Below are 16,365 nucleotides of genomic sequence, written 5' to 3'. Positions count from 1 at the left end.
ATTCTGTCTGACTTTACATATAACTTTCAGAATCAAAGGAATCTGTGGAAATGCATACGAGACCTTGATCCCATGGTTATGAGGAAGGAATCCTATAATGATGCTTGATGTGTGCCTCTTCTGGAAGAAGAGGTTGGACTTTTGCATTGTCTTATATGGTGAACAAATCTACTGATGAAATATTGGCTTGATGGAAGTCTTCAGAGATCACTCATGGTTGGCAATGGATTGTCTGCTCAGGAAGTCTGCTAGGTTACTGTTGACTCCTGGAAAATGGAGAACAACTGGCATTATCCCATGTTGTTGACAGCCTCTTGACACACGGGTGATGAGAAGGCACCTCCATGTTTATAGAGGAAATTACCATTGCTGAAGGTAGGTAGATGCCTCCTGCCTGGATTTCCCCTGATATTGACAGGGCTTATGATTTGGGATTGAGGTGAAGATGTCCAAAGAATGGAGTCAGGTTTCAGAGTGGTAGCCATGTTAGTCTGTATCAGCAAAAAGAACGAGGAGCACTTGTGGCACCTTAGAGACTAACAAATTTATTTGGGCATAAGCTTTCGTGGGCTAAAACCCACTTCATCAGATGCGACAATGGAGTGTAACCCTGGAATAGTTAAGAGAGTGCAGTATATCAGTCATGAATGTGTGCACTAAATAATTCTGTGCCCTTGAAGGGTAAATCCTCAGTTGACTTTACACTTCTCTCAGAATGCCAGAGGCCTGAAGCCACAAAACTCTGCACATAGTTACTACAGTGGCCATAGATCAAGCCTCCATGTCTGCTGTAGCCATGGCTGCCTACAGCAATGTTTTCGTTACTAGCTGATCCTCTGAAATGGTGCTTTTCAACTCCTCTATTAAGTCTTGTGGGAGTTTAGTTAGAAAGGAGGGTAATTTTGCAGTTACAAATTGTTAATTACCAGGCCTTTTTTGCAGTAATGTTGATGAATAGATCTTTCTTTCAAATAAATCTAGTTCCTGAGGGTCTTTGTCTTTTGGGTTGCTCTTAGTAAGCCATACTGGTTCAGATCAATGGTCTATCTAGCCCAGTATCTTTTCTTCCAACAGTGGTCAGTGCCAGGTACTTCAGAGGGAGTGAACTGATCAGGGCAATTATCGAGTGATCCATCCTGTGGTCCAGTCCCAGTGTTTGACAGTCAGAGGCTTAGGGTCACCCAAAACATAGGGCTGCATCCCTGATTATCTTGGCTAATAGCAATTGATGGAGCTATCTTCCATGAACTTGTCTAATTCTTTTTTGAAACCAGTTATATTTTTGGCCTTCACATCCCCTAGCTATGAATTCCACAGGTGACTGTACATTGTGTGAAGTAGTACTTCTTCTGGTTTGTTTTAAACCTGCAGCCTATTAATTTCCCCGGTTCATGTATTATGAAGGGGTAAATAACATTTCCCTATTCATTTTATCCATACAATTCATGATTTTATAGACCACTATCATATCCCCCCTTAGACTTTCTAAGCTGAATGGTCCCAATATTTTTAATCTCTTCTCATATGGAAGCAGTTCCATACCCTTAATAATTTTTGTTGCCCTTCTCTGTACTTTTTCCTATTCTGATATATATATATATATATATATATATATATATATATTTATTTATTTATTTATTTTTTAGATGGGGCATACCAGAGACTTGTATAGTTGCATTATATTTTGTCTTATTATCTATCCCTTTCCTAATGGCTTCTAACATTCTGTTAGCTTTTTTGACTGCCATTGCACATTGAGCAGATGTTTTCAGAGAACTATCCAGGATGACTCTTTCTTGAGTGGTAACAGCTAATTTAGACCCCATCATATTGTATGTATAGTTGGTATTATGATGAACAATGTGGATTATATTGCATTTATCAAATTGAATTTCATCTGCTATTTTGTTGCCAGTCATTCATTTTGAGAGATCCCCTTGTAATTCTTCACAGTCTGCTTTGGACTTCGCTATCTTGAATAATTTTGTATCATCTGCAAACTTTGCCACCTCACTGTTTACCTCTTTTCCCACAAGTTGAACAGCACTGGTCCCAGTACAGATCCTGGGCAGACCCCATTTTTTACCACTCCTCACTGTGGAAAACAGACCATTACTGCTCCTTGTCATAAATATAAAGGAAAGGGTAAGCACCTTTCTGTATACAGTACTATAAATTCCCTCCTGGCCAGAGGCACAAAATCCTTTTACCTGTAAAGGGTTAAGAAGCTCAGGTAAACTAGCTGGTACCTGACAAAAAAGACCAATAAGACGACAAGATACTTTCAAATCTGGGGAGGGGGAAAAGGCTTTGTTTTGTCCGTTCTTTGTCTGTCTGTTCTGTGTGCTTGTCAGAGACAGATAAAGAAGGCAAGCAATCCAACTCAATTAGAATTAGTAAGTAATAATAAGGAAATGCGTTAGCCTACTTTTATTTTTGGCTTGTGATTTTCCTTGTCTAGAGGGAGGTTTATCCCTGGATTTGTAACTTTAAGGTTTTGCCTAGAGGGGAGATCCTCTATGTTCTTGAGTCTTTTGTTATTCTGTAAAGTACTTATCATCCCGATTTTACAGAGGTAATTCTTTTACCTTTTCTTTAATTAAAATTCTTCTTTTAAGAACCAGATTGTTTTTTCATTATTTTAAGATCCCAGGGGTTTGGGTCTGTGTTCATCTGTACCAATTTGTGAGGATATTATTCTCAAGCCTCCCCAGGAAAGGGGATGTAGGGCTTGGGGGATTATTCTCAAGCCTGCCCAGGAAAAGGGGTGTAGGGGCTTGGGGGGATATTTGGGAAGGTAGGGCTCCAAGTGGCCCTCCGTAATTATTTGTTTAAATCACTTGGTGGTGGCAGCGTTACTTAATCCAAGGAATAGGGGAGTTTTTAACCTAAGCTGGTAGAAATAAGCTTAGGGGTCTTCATGCGGGTCCCCACATCTGTACCCTAAAGTTCAGAGTGGGGAGGGAACCCTGACACTCCCCTTTGTTTCCTATCTTCTTACCAGTTACTGATCCATGAGAGGACCTTCCCTCTTATCCCATGACTACTTACTTTGCTTAAGAGCCTTTGGTCAGGGACACTGTCAAAGTCCAAGTACACTATATCTACTGGATACCCTTAGTCCACGTTAGTGGACATCCTCAGTGAATTCTAATAGAATGATTTCCCTTTACAAAAGCCTTGTTGACTTTTCCCCAACATATTGTGTTCATCTACATATCTGATAATTCTGTTCTTTACTATAGTTTCAACCGATTTGCCTGGTTGTGAAGTTAGTCTGGTTGGTCTTTTTGTGGACTGCAGAAATCTTGAACAAACTGCATTGCAGAATTAGAACGTAAACCTAAAAAATTTAAGCTCCTGTGTGGCCTCCCAAGGCAATATAAACGGTTTTCCTGCACAACAGTTCCTTATTTTCAGTTCTTCCCATGCACTCGTTTCTTCTTTCAATCAATTGCCTAGCCATTATAGGTGAAGACTAATAATCTACCAATAAGCAGAAATAAGGTGTCACATGTACACATGCATATAAAATCAGTGTAACATCTATAAACACAGTGTAACAGTGGAATGAGAGAGAACAAAATTCTTATAAAGTTAAAGTACATTATGCAACTATCAATGTGGTTTGAAATACTCTAATACAAATCTCATTAACAGTATCAGGTTTATTTAGTCTTTTCCAGAAAGCTATAGCATTGATTGATAAGTAATATTTAAGCAATGCTGATTTCCTCTGCACAATGTTTGTATATAAAACGGTCTAAATAAAATCAGGCAGTGTAAATATCGGAGAGGAATTTTGAAGAAACACTTTTCTATGTGCAATTATGAACTAACCTCTTCTTCTGAAATTTCAACCACGACGGAGGATCCCATTCTACCCTTCATTACGTTACGTCCACCTCCACTCATTGTTCCTAAAGTAGGATAGGGAAAAGAAGTTAGCAAGCTAATTTCAATTTGCTATCCAACAATAAAACCGTGAAGACATAAATTTAGTTATGTATTTTTAAATACCTGACTGTTCTACGATCTGTCCTTGCAAAGTTACAACTCTCCATCTTTTGTCCTTTTGGAATGCTACTCTGATAGCCTGATCCAAGTTATTGGCTACTAGAGTATCACGTAATGCAAAGTAAAAGGCATGGCGAATCTTCTCATCTTTTACTTTCACCACGTCAAAGAGACGAGGAGTGTTTTCTGGAGTCTGAATTTTATTCATACTTTTTTCCCATACTCTCATCTATATGGAAGAAGAGGAATCTCAGAATAAGTTAGAACAACGTTTTAACACTCTAAGGTGAACTAATGCCTCTGAGTGTACACAGTAGTTCCCTAGCACTATACTGTTGCCACATTCCTCAGAATGCCAGTGGACATCAAATAATGTTACCAAAGAGAAGTCTGCTCACTTGCAAGATAAAAAACCCAAGAGATCGATTATTATATTGGCATATACAATAAGATATTTGTTCAGAGTGGCCTATAATATAGGGGGGGAGTCAAAAGTCTAACTTATTTCCAGAAAACCAATACTTACTTTGTCCAAGGCTATAAATGTGGCAACTCCAATTCCTTGACTCTTCAAAAAATTCACACATTCCTGAGCTGTATCAATTGTATCTACAACAATGTAGTCTAAGGCACCACAAGATGATGAGATAGCCACGTCATACTTTTCATCAATAGCTCCCAAGTCTCCCTAGTAATTGACATATAAAGCAGAGAGGCAGTTATGTTGATCAATATGGTAATTAACAGTACTAACCATCTTTTCTAGGTACTAGTAGAGAGAAGACAAAAAAACATGTTAACACAACCTGAAATGTATGAATTTTATGTATACCTGACATCATTTTCTCATCCAGTTTTCAGAGTTCAGAATGTTTGTGAAATGTAGAAAGTTAACCTTTATTCAGAACTCACAATGTCATCTGTGCTACAGATCACTATTTAGTTTTCTAATGTGCACACTATTAAGGTAGTGCAAATACTTAGTACTTGTATAGCAGTTTTTGTGTTAAAAACAATGTACAGACATCTGATTAATTAAAGGAGTAATGATTTATACTCCAGACAGAAAGATAATTTAGCATGGAGTATCAGACTAAAGTTTTAGTGAGTCAGTGTGGCCTAGTGGACAGAGCACTGTCAGGGATTTGGGAGAGCTGGGTTCCATTCCCTGTTTTGCACTGGCCTGTTGGGTGACCTTGGGCAAATCAGTTTACCTTTGTGCCTTCGTTTCCCCATCTGTGAACTGGGGATAATGATATGGTTCAAAGTGCATTAAGATCTGCAGGTAAAAGCACTATATAAGAGCTAGGTATTAGTATTTAATCACTGCTCCATCACCTTCTGTATGACTTGAGAGAACTATTTAACCTGCCTCAGTTTCACCATTTCTGAAATAGAGAAGATAATCCTCAAATGGGGGTTACATTGCTTATATTATCTCTACAGTGGTTTGAATATATGTGTTAATGGAAAATTTACTACCTATTTCCTCCCCCTTGGTATTGACATCTCTGCCAACACATTGAGGGGTGGTGTCTTTTACTACAGTGATCAGATGCATTTTCAATGTCAATTCTACATGTTAGAAATATTTCTGCCATTATTTTAAAATGGCTTTAAGAAGTCTGTTCCATCAGATTGTTTTGTAATTGCTAACACAATGAATTACAATGTAATGTTTGAGTACTGTCCTCCTCCACCCCATTGCAACCTCCAAAGTATGAGGCTATCATGGTGGGGCAGGAAGAGGGCATGGCCAGGCCACAGTGGGTTCTATCATAGGCAAGTGGCTTTGGTTAGAGTAGATCAAAGGCTGCCCTTATGCTGGGTCAATTGTAAATTGGACCAGAGAATCAAGAAGTTGTAACTGGTTTCCTGAAAACCCTCAGCCTTCTGTATTGTGTGGATTTTGACACAAGAATGAGTCCAAGCAATTAATTTTAACAAGTTAACATATAAAATACCAAGTATTTGTAAGATTCCTAACTTTGTTGTAGTGAGTTTTGATTAATAGTTGACAGAAAGTATTAGGAGTTTGGAGTTCTGCTACTGGCTTTTTCACTTCTTCAGTGAGAGTCTCCCCCAGGGTCACAGTATTTGAGCTGGACTCCCTGTTTAACGGGAATTGTAACAGGCTTACATAAATGGGTAAAATGCTTTGAGATCCTTGGATATAAGTCCATATGGGAGTGCAAAATATTATATTGTATGGTTCATTTAGTTAGGACAATTCCAATAAGAGTAATGACACCTGTAAAGTATAAAAGCCTGTTTGTTAATGATACATTAATTCTTAAACTTTACCAGTCTTCCATATATTCCAGGAATTTTTCCAGATTTCTTCAGCTGAAGTAGAGCATCAAGAACCTTTCCTCGACTGCGATTTATTGCCAAAGAACTTTTTGCTTCTTCTACCTTCTGACGTAGCTCTCGAACAAGGTTCTTAGTGTCCATTTCCTCTCTTCCAAGTTTCACAAGCTCATTCTCTTTCTAACAATTGTTAAAAAAGGTTAATAGAAAATATTCATGTCTGAAAATCTCAGAAGCAGTCTAATGTATTTAAAGTTCAGGCATGCTTATATTAATGATTGTATAACAAAAGTTAATAAAGAGTAAAATCATCAACCATAAGATATCAGAAATAGCAAACCTTTAGCGTTGAGTAAACAATGAATGGAAATGTATTTTTTATTCAAACAGCTACTTCTAAAATTAAATGGAAAAATACATTGTACTTTATAATGTGTACTTTCTGACAAAGTTTTAAGAGAAGCTATATATTTAGGTTGGCATTTTCCAAGGGGTCTAAGGGAGCTGGATGCCGAGTTCATTTAGGCTTCTTGGAAAATCCCAGCCTTAACCAGAAAAACAAATAGAAAATATAGCATATGTGCAATCTGAGTTAATTAATGATGGCACTGAAATCTTAAATTAAAATCAAGAAGTGCAAACAGTTGTACAAACTTAAAATTACATCAAGATTGTTGATTTCCAGAGCTTAATGTCAGCATTTAAGTAATCCCAAAAATGTGTTGAAGTTCAAACTTCACTGAGATGAAAGCGTTTCAATCTTTGCCACTGCTTGTTTGGAGATAAATTTCTGTTTGTTTACATAAGGGTTATTTCTTTGCAGCTGAAATAAAGGTCTAAAATTTCTAAAACTTGCAGAATATTGTACAATGCAGCAGTATATTAGAAACATTATTATTTTTCTACTTCCCATAGTTAAGAATTTTTGGGGACTCATTTTACTGCGCACATTTAAATGTTCAATAAAAACATCCTTCATGGAAGCTATACTAGCACCATTTGAGAGCACCACCCTCCCTTGCCAACCCCCTTCTCTGGATCAACAATCACCCTCATGTCTGACAGCTGAGCAAGAAGAAAGATGGTACGAGGTCATTGTTTGTTGAATTCTTAGCACATGGTACCAATCACGTTTAGACACTTAATTTCTACCATCCTGTCCAACCAAAAAAATGTTAGTAGTCCTCAGTGAGGACCACATCCATATTAAGGTTCAAGTTTAGCCCCTTACAAATAGAAAATAAATGGTAACTTTTAGATAAACTAAAGAATTTTTAACTCAAAACATCCAGGCATGGGAGAAGTTTAACTCTGAACAGAGACCAACCTTAGAAAATGTCAGCTGAATAAGTGAATGTTTCAGGAAAGCTATGTAAAGTCAGGTTAATACAGTGAATACTATTTTGCAAGGTTAGCTACAGTAGGAACTATTAGGTGACCGATATAAAGGAAATTATCCTACCTTTTTTCCCTGCACCTTCATTTTCACAAATTATTTTCTCAAAATTTAAAAAGTTCTCAAAGTACACCTCTACCCTGATATAACGCAGCCCGATATAACATGAACTTGGATATAATGCGGTAAAGCAGTGCTCCCGCGGGTGGGGCTGCGCACTCCGGCGGATCAAAGCAAGTTCGATATAACGCGGTTTCACCTATAACGCAGTAAGATTTTTTGGCTCCCAAGGACAGCGTTATATCGGGATAGAGGTGTAGTTTTCAAATGTTGTCTAGTCCCATTATATGTTAAAGTGGCAATACTATAGCAACTGTTTGGGAGGCAATGACTAAAACAAATGAACAATGTTTTAACAGAGACAAACTGGGTGAGGTAATAATATCCTTTATGGGATCGCCTTCTGTTGGAGAGAGAGACAAACTTTTGAGCTTATACAGAACTCTTTTTTCAGGTCTGAGAAATGTAATCAGAGCGTCACAACTAAGTACAAGATGGAACAGCACAAGTAGTTAACACACATTTCAAGGGACCATTCAAGGGGAAGTTAATGGGTCACTTTACCTTGAACGATTCCTTGAAATATGTATTCACAACTTATGCTAAACAACCTGTTCCACCTGGTATTTAGTGACGTCACTCTGGGTATGTCTACGCTGCAATTAAAAACTTGCAGCTGGCCTGTGCCAGCTGACTTGGGCTCATGGGGCTCAAGCTATGGAGCTGTTTAATTGCAGTGCAGATGTTTGGGTTCAGGCTGAAACCTGGGCTCTAGGACTCTGCAACAACCCTTTAGCCCGAGTCAGCTGGCATAGGCCAGCCATGGGTTTTAAATTGCACCGTAGACATTCTGTCTGAGTACATTCCCCAGACCTGAAGAAGAGCTCTGTAAGTTCGAAAGCTTGTCTCTCATCAACAGAAGTTATTACTTCACACACCTTGTCTCTCTAATATCCTCGGACCAACACAGCTACAACAATAATAGTGTTTTAATAAACTTTCTGAATTTACATTTAGGCCGAGAATAAAGATAAATTATCTAGAAGGGGTGGGCTTTTTTTTGAAAGTTACCCTTTGGGTTAAAATGTTTCGTGTTTGTTTAGGACCTAATAAGTTGTTTCTCAAGCTCTGGGTAAATTTCTGTTTGGTGGTTTGAGAAGGAAGGCTTATGTATTAACTAGGTTCTCAGGTTAAAAAAGAAAACAAGATGTTTCACAACTCCAAAATTTTGTATTGACTTAGCCCTTAATGAGAACAAGTGTATTTGACACATGAAAAATTGTATTTAGGAATAATAAAATTGTGTTAGGTGTAAATGAATACATATGAATGTGCAGTCATGCTTTTTTCTTCAATTTTACTTTTGAAGTAAAACTCTTTGTGGCAACAGCAGAGATGATGAAAGGCTTACTGGTTTCAGCCCATAGAATCTCATTGTGGATAACCTCTGGTTGGAAATACTACTTAAGAGGCCTGAGCTCTCATGAAGTGAGCGGTCAAGATGGCCAGAAGTGAGACATTCACCTTTCATAGCATGCCCAAATACAAGAGGTTATCCAGGATGAGATTCTCTGGGCTGAAACTGGTAGGCCTTTCATCCTCTTTGCTGCTGCCACAAAGAGTTATGTGGATCTGCAGAATGGTTTAGTCTTCTCGATGTCAAGGTGAGGGCACGCCTAACACCCAACGAGTGAAGTTGTCGCTCTTCTGAATTCTTGTGAGACTTCGGGACGAAGACACACAGGAAAATGGCCTGGTTCCTAATAGCAGGAAGGCTGGATGTGGGCACAGTGGGACCTTGTCCTTAAAGAACACTGTGTACGGTGCTGTCATGTAAGGGTCCTGATTTCAGAGATCCTTCTGGCTGAGGTAATTGCTACCAGAACAGCGACCTTCCAGGAAAGCAGCAGCAGAGGGCACAACCATAGCGGTTCAAAGGGAGGGCCTGCAAGTTTCAATAGTACCAGGTTTAAGTTCCATGGAGGAATTGGATTGTGAACCTGAGGGTAAAGTCTCTCCAACTCTTTAAGAAAGCAAATTGTCATCATCTTGTGAGAGAAAACTGACCTATTGCCCACTTAGCAAGGTAGGTAGCCCTAGTGGATGGCTTCCTCCTACCCAGTAAGACCTGTTGAACTTAGTCTGAACAGACTTGCTCCTCTCGGTTCAGCCATGTAAATTCCATGCAGTCAGGTGAAGGAACCTCAGGCCTGAGTAGAGTAAATGGCCGTGGTCTTGCAAAAAAAATGGTAGTGGTAGTGCTACTGATAAGTCTAGCACCATGCCGAACCAGTGTTGGCGTGGCCATGGCAGGGCTATAAGAATAATTCTCCCCTTGTCCAGCTTGATTTTCAGAATGACCGTGTGAACTAGAGGAACTGGAGGAAATATGTAGAGTAGGAGCTCTGTCCATGGAAGCAAGAAGGCATTGAAAAAGGAGCCCAGGCTGTGCCCGCACAGTGAGTAAAACTGATGGCATTTCCTGTTCTGCTTGGTCAAGAACAAGTCTTCCTGGGCACATCCTGACCTTTGGAAGATTAACCTGGTGACCTCTGGTTGAAGGGACCACTCATGGTGAGAGGAGAAGGATCTGCTTGGATGATCTGCCAGGGTGTTCCAGGCTCCCGGAAGATGTGAAGCCTCAAGGTGGGTGGAGTGCTTCACGCAGAATTCCAATAGATGGATGGCCTCCTGACAGAGGGCAGAGGAGCATGCTGCCCCCTGCTTATTGATGTAGAACATGACCATGGTGTTGTCCATAGCCCTTGAACTACCTTGCCTGCGATGTGGGGAAGGAAGACTTGGCAAGCCAAGTGGATTGCTCTGAGCTCTGAGGCAATTGAGGTGGGCAATTGAGAACGACAAAGGGAATGCCTACCATTACTGACCCAGAGTCCGGTCTATTCCACAGTAGGTGTGTGTGCTCGCCACGTGCACCGGTGCTGGAAGTTTTTCCTCTTAGCAGTACCCGTAGTGGAGGAGCACCGCTGCGACCCCTGGAATGGCGGCTCTATATCACGCAATAAGGGGAGCTGCGCACTCCCCTCCCCCCGCCAGTTCCTTCTTGCCAGACAACTCTGACAGAGGGGAAGGAGGGCGGGGTGTGGAATAGATAGGAGCAACACATCTTGAAGAACGCCAGTTACGGAACACAGGTAACTGTCCTTTCTTCTTTGAGTGATTGCTCCTGTGTATTCCACAGTAGGTGACTCCAAGCTATATCTGATGAAGATGGGCAGGAGTTTAAAGGTTATCGGGACGGAGTACCAAGGAAAAAGTGTGGACAGAGGACCATGTGTCAGCCCTACATATGCCCTGGATAGGGACATGGGCTACATAGGCGGCCGATGAGGCTTGAGCTCTCGTAGAATGGGCCTTTACGATAGGAGGCAGGTGAACCCCAGCCAAGTTGTAACACGTGCGTATGCACGAGGTGATCCAGCAGGAAAGGTGCTGGGTAGAGACCGGTTGCCCTCTCATACGCTCGGCTGACACAACGAACAGTTGTGAGGATTTCCTGAATGGCCTGGTCCTGTCACGGTAAAAGGCCAGTGCCCTACGTACGTCTAGCGTGTGTAGACAGTGCTCCTCGGTGGAGGAATGGGGCTTAGGACAGAGTACCGGTGGGAAAATGTCCTGATCCATATGAAAGGCAGAGACCACGTTGGGGAGAAATGCAGGGTGTGGGCGAAGCTGGACCATATCCCTATGGAAGACTGTATACGGGGGTTCCGAGGTCAAGGCCCTAAGCTCCGAGACCCGACGGGCTGAGGTGATAGCCACCAAGAAAGCCACTTTCCAGGACAGGTGGAACCATGAACATGTGGCCAAGGGCTCAAAGGGAGGACCTGTGAGGCGGGATAGCACTAGGTTCAGATCCCATTGCGGGACCGTGGCCCTGGCGTATGGAAACGTACGGTCTAGTCCCTTCAAAAAGTGAGAGGTCATCTCATGGGAAAAAAAAAAAAACGAGTGATCCTGCACCGGAGGGTGAAAAGCTGAAATGCTCGCTAAATGTACCCTAATGGAGGCCGGAGCTAGACCTTGGGTCCTAAGGGACAGGAGGTAATCTAGAATAAGTTGGAGGGATGCAGATGATGGGGAAGCGCCCTGCTCCCCCGCCTACCTAGAAAACCTAACCCATTTGGCCAGGTATGTCAGTTGTGTGGACGGTTTTCTGCTCTCCAGCAGAATTCTCTGGACATCCTGCGAACACCTTCACTCCTCCTCATTTAACCATGGAGCAGCAACGCTGCCAAGTGAAGCGCGGCTAGGTTGGGATGGAGGAGGCATCCCCTCTCCTGGGAGAGGAGATCCGGGTGAAGCGGCAGCCTCCAAGGGAGGGCCGCTAACAGTTGCGGGAGGGTCCCGTACCAATACTGGCGGGCCCAATCCGGGGCTATGAATATGACCCTTGACTTGTCTGCCTTTACCTTCTGCAGGACCTTGTCGATCAGTGGAAATGGTGGAAAGGCATAGAACAGTTGGACGTACCACTGGAGGAGGAATGCGTCTGAGATCGCCCCCTTTTCTGCCCCTGACCTGGAGCAGAACTGGGGGCTGAGACGATTCTGAGCGGTAGCAAAGAGGTCCCCACTCTCGGAAGAGTTGCCGAGTGACTTCCCAGTGGAATGACCACTCGTTCAGGTGGGAGAAGACCCTGCTGAGACGATCGGCTCGCGTATTGCGCGTGCCAGATAAGTGAAAAGCCCTCAGAGAGATATCGTGGGCTATGCAGAATTCCCATAGGTCCAGGGCTTCCAAGGAGCGCATGCCCCCTTGTCTGTTGATGTAATACATCACGCCCGTATTGTCCGTGAGGACTCTGACCATCTTTCCCCGTATGTGCCAGCTGAAAGCTATGCATGCCAGGCGCACAGCCCTGAGTTCCCTGACGTTTATGTGCAGGGACAATTCTGAGGTCGACCATCTGCCCCGGGTTTGGAAGCTCCCCGCATGGGCTCCCTACCCCAGGTCCGAGGCGTCCGACACCAGATCTAGTGAGGGAGAGGTCTCTCGGAAGGGGATCCCTTGTAACATGTTGCCCGGGAGGGACCACCATTGCATGTTGGCCACTACGTTGGGAGGTAACTTGACAACCTTGTCCAGGCCATCCCTGGCCTGGGAATATTGGGAGGCCAGCCAGAGTTGGAGAGGCTTCATTCTGAGCCTGGCATGTCGTACCACGGAGGTGCATGCTGCCATGTGGCCCAAGAGTTGAAGGCACACCTTTGCCATCGTCACGGGGAAGGCCGTGACTGAGGCTATGAGGCTTTTGAGCGTCTCGAATCTGTCCAGGTGGCGAGGCCAAAGGGAAGGACCGTAAACTGGTAGTGGTCCCGTCCCACCAGGAAGCGGAGGAAGTGCCTGTGATCCTCGAAAATATGTATGTGGAAATACGCATCCTAGAGGTCCAGGGCTGCGAACCAATCCCCCAGGTCTAGGGACGGAATAATAGAGGCCAGGGAAACCATACGGAACTTGTAATGGACCATAAACTGGTTGAGGTTCCGCAGGTCGAGGATGGGCCTGAGCCCATCTTTTGCCTTTGAGATCAGGAAATATCGGGTAGTTAAAAACTCTGCCCTGGAATTCCAGAGGTACATTCTCCACCGCGCCCAGGGTTAGGAGGCACGTCACCTCCTGGTCTAGAAGGAGGGCATGCTCCGGGCCCCCGGGGACCTCCAGGGGCAGAGGGTGTTGGAGGGGGGCCGAAATGAACTGCACCATGTAGCCCTTGAAAATGGTGCTGAGGACCTACTGGTCCAACGTTATACAGGACCACTGCACTCGGAAGGCAGATAAACGGTTGCAGAACACAAACTTTATTAACTGGGGGGCTTCCCTGGCAACAGGCCCGGTGGCCCCCCTCTTCCCCTGCCTCTTGCCCTTGGCGGGCCCAGGTCGCAGGGCTGAGCGGGACAGGTGCTGGGACCTGCATCTCTGCTCCCTCAGCCTCTTAGGCGGGGGCTCATAGCTGCCTCTAGCTGGAGGAACCGAGGTCTGTGGCCTGGGTTTGTCCTTAGTGGTGGGACATATAGGCCCAGAGTTTGCAGGGTGGTGCGGGAGTCCTTCATCCCGTGTAGACAGGTGTCTGACTGATCTGCAAACAGGGCCTTCCTGTCGAAAGGCAAGTCCCGCATGAGGGACTGGGACTCCGTGGACAAAGGCCATCGAACAGGCTGCTGTATCTGCCGTGTCTGAAGCCTCTTGGAGGGCCGCTTTCGCAGTGCCTTTGTCGACCAAAGCTCTGAACTCCTTCTTGTCCTTTTCCTGAAGAAGAGGTTCAAACTTTGGCAGAGACCCCCACAAGTTAAAATCATACCGGTTCAGGAGGGCATGGTGATTTGCCACCCTGAGCTGGAAGCTCGCTGATGAATAAACCTTCCTGCCGAAGGTATCCAGTCTCCTGGCGTCTTTATCCCTGGGGGTGGGCATGGGTTGGCCAGGCCTCTCTCGGTGGATTACAGACTCCACCACCAGAGAGTTGGGTGCCGGATGACAGTACAAATATTCATGCCCCTTTGCTGGCACAAAGTACTTTCTCTCCGCCTTTTTAGAAATAGGCGCCAAGGATGCCAGGGTTTGCCAAAGCAAAGTCAAGATATTGTCCTCCTTGGCACCGGGCTGTGTGGCCCTACCTCTCCACCAAAGGGTGGCCAAGACATTGAGCAACGTGTCTGACGGCTCCTCCATATCCTCAGCCTGGAGCTGGAGATTTGAGGTGACCCGCCTAAGGGGCTCCTGGTGAGCCTTAAAATCTTCCTGCAAGGCGGGTGGTGACACCGCAATGGATTCCTCCGGTGCCAGTGATGGGACCGGATCTGCCCCAGGGCATCAGGCGGTACCGGTGGTTCCACCCCCAAGTCCGAGCCTGGGTGCGGTGCCGGTTGACTTTTCGCGGTGCCGAGGTGGGGCCGTCGAATGTACCTGCGATGCCCCAGCCACCGAACAGGGTCTTGCCGGTGCTGGTAGTTGGGGCCAAGGTGCTCACTGACACCACTGCCCTTGCCAGGGTGCCCTTTGCCAGTGCCCCACTTGGGGACCTAGCAGAGCCACTTGATCATGCGGGACGGCGCAGCCCGGGGATGGGCGGCTGGGTGCCAAAGCCAGAGTCGCTGAAGAGTGCACGGTGCCGTTTGAGTGACGGGAGCATCCATGGCCGTGCTGGTGCCGGCCTCCAGATTTAGATTTCGATGAAGACGACCTGTACCCGTCAGAGGTACTGCTTCCAGATTCCTCACGGCGACCATGGCTACGACACCTGCTCCTATGACTCCGGTAGGAAGGGGAGCGTCGACGACTCGTCTCGGTGCCTGAGACCCCTCCGGGTAGTGGAGGATCCTCAGGACTCCCTCTCAGGCGAATCGGCCAACGGAGTGGAAGTCTGATGTGGGCTATGAGATGGCCTCGCCGAATGGGTAGGCACCTCATCCTCGGAGCAGGGACTATGCTGGACCGGGGAGGGTTGATGAGCTCCCAGCGGTGGCTTCCCTCGGGAGCGAGGGGCTGTCTTGGGCCGTGTGCCTGGCCCTGGAAGGGCAAGGATGTCACGTGGTGCCTTAGCTACCTCCGGCGTTGACGGTATTCTCATCACAAGAGAGGCACGCGTGGACGGGACCGGACTACTCCGCTCAGCACGAGTCAGAAGTCTGGGTCCCGAGGGGGATTGTGGGCTGCCCAACTCGGGTGCAGCCTCACCTCTGTCCTTCTCTCGGCGCCGCTGAGTCTTCCCTTGCTTCTTAGCGGGGGAGCGGTGCCGACTGGTTGAGTCGGGTCGGCGTGTCGGTGCCATGCCAACTCCATTAATAGGGCCCAGAGACGAATATCCCTTTCACATTTCGTTCTTGGTTTGAACGATCTGCAAATTTTACAACGCTCACTTATGTGTGAGTCTCGCCCAGACAGCGAAGACACTGAGTGTGTGGGTCGCTTCTGGGCATAGAACTGCGACAGGAGTCGCACGACTTGAAGCCTGGGGCATGAGGCATGCCCCGAGCCAGGCAACTAACTAGAGAATCAGACTACTAAGAAGACTTGTACTATTAAGGCTAGAAGCGCTGCAGCAGAGCTGGAGCACAACGTTCCGACTATCTTCACTGGCGGCAAGAAGGAACTGAGGGTGGTGGTGGTGGGGGGAGTGTGCAGCTCCCCATATAGCGTGATATAGAGGCGCCACTCCAGGGGTCGCAGGGGTGCTCCCCCACTACGGGTACTGCTAAGGGAAAAACTTCTGGCACCGGTGCACGTGGCGAGCATGCACACCTACTGTGGAATACACAGGAGCAATCACTCGAAGAACCACCTCAGTTTCTTGAAATAACCCGTTGAAGCGATGCATGTCCAGGATGGGTCGAAGACCCCCGTTGGCCTTTGGGATTAGGAAATATTGGGAGTAAAACCCCTTCCCCTCTCAATCTTTGAGGTACCTCTTCCACAGGCCGCACCTGCAGGAGGATCTGCACCTTCTGATCTAGGAACTGCTCGTGAGAAGGGTCCCTGAAGAGGGATAGGGATGGCAGTGGGAGAGGAGGGGTGGCTGAGAACTGAAGGATATAACTGTCCACCACTGTATTTAGCAC

General features: G+C 45.4%; 1 protein-coding gene across 5 annotated transcripts in view; it reads right to left on the bottom strand.

Moving 5' to 3' along the window:
• The window catches only part of SMC4 (structural maintenance of chromosomes 4), a 103,097-nt gene that overhangs the window by 20,668 nt on the left and 66,064 nt on the right, over positions 1-16,365 (bottom strand). For all 5 annotated transcript variants that reach the window (XM_054040383.1, XM_054040385.1, XM_054040388.1 and 2 more), the window contains 4 exons: positions 6,322-6,507; positions 4,544-4,705; positions 4,021-4,246; positions 3,841-3,920 (listed from right to left, as the gene is read on the bottom strand). In XM_054040383.1, coding sequence (XP_053896358.1) covers positions 3,841-3,920; positions 4,021-4,246; positions 4,544-4,705; positions 6,322-6,507 — 654 coding nt within the window. The remainder of the gene's footprint in view (positions 1-3,840; positions 3,921-4,020; positions 4,247-4,543; positions 4,706-6,321; positions 6,508-16,365) is intronic.

This window comes from Malaclemys terrapin, chromosome 9 (assembly GCF_027887155.1).
Source record: "Malaclemys terrapin pileata isolate rMalTer1 chromosome 9, rMalTer1.hap1, whole genome shotgun sequence".
In the NCBI taxonomy this organism is placed as follows: domain Eukaryota; kingdom Metazoa; phylum Chordata; order Testudines; family Emydidae; genus Malaclemys; species Malaclemys terrapin.
This window is presented reverse-complemented; position numbering and strand designations above follow the sequence as displayed.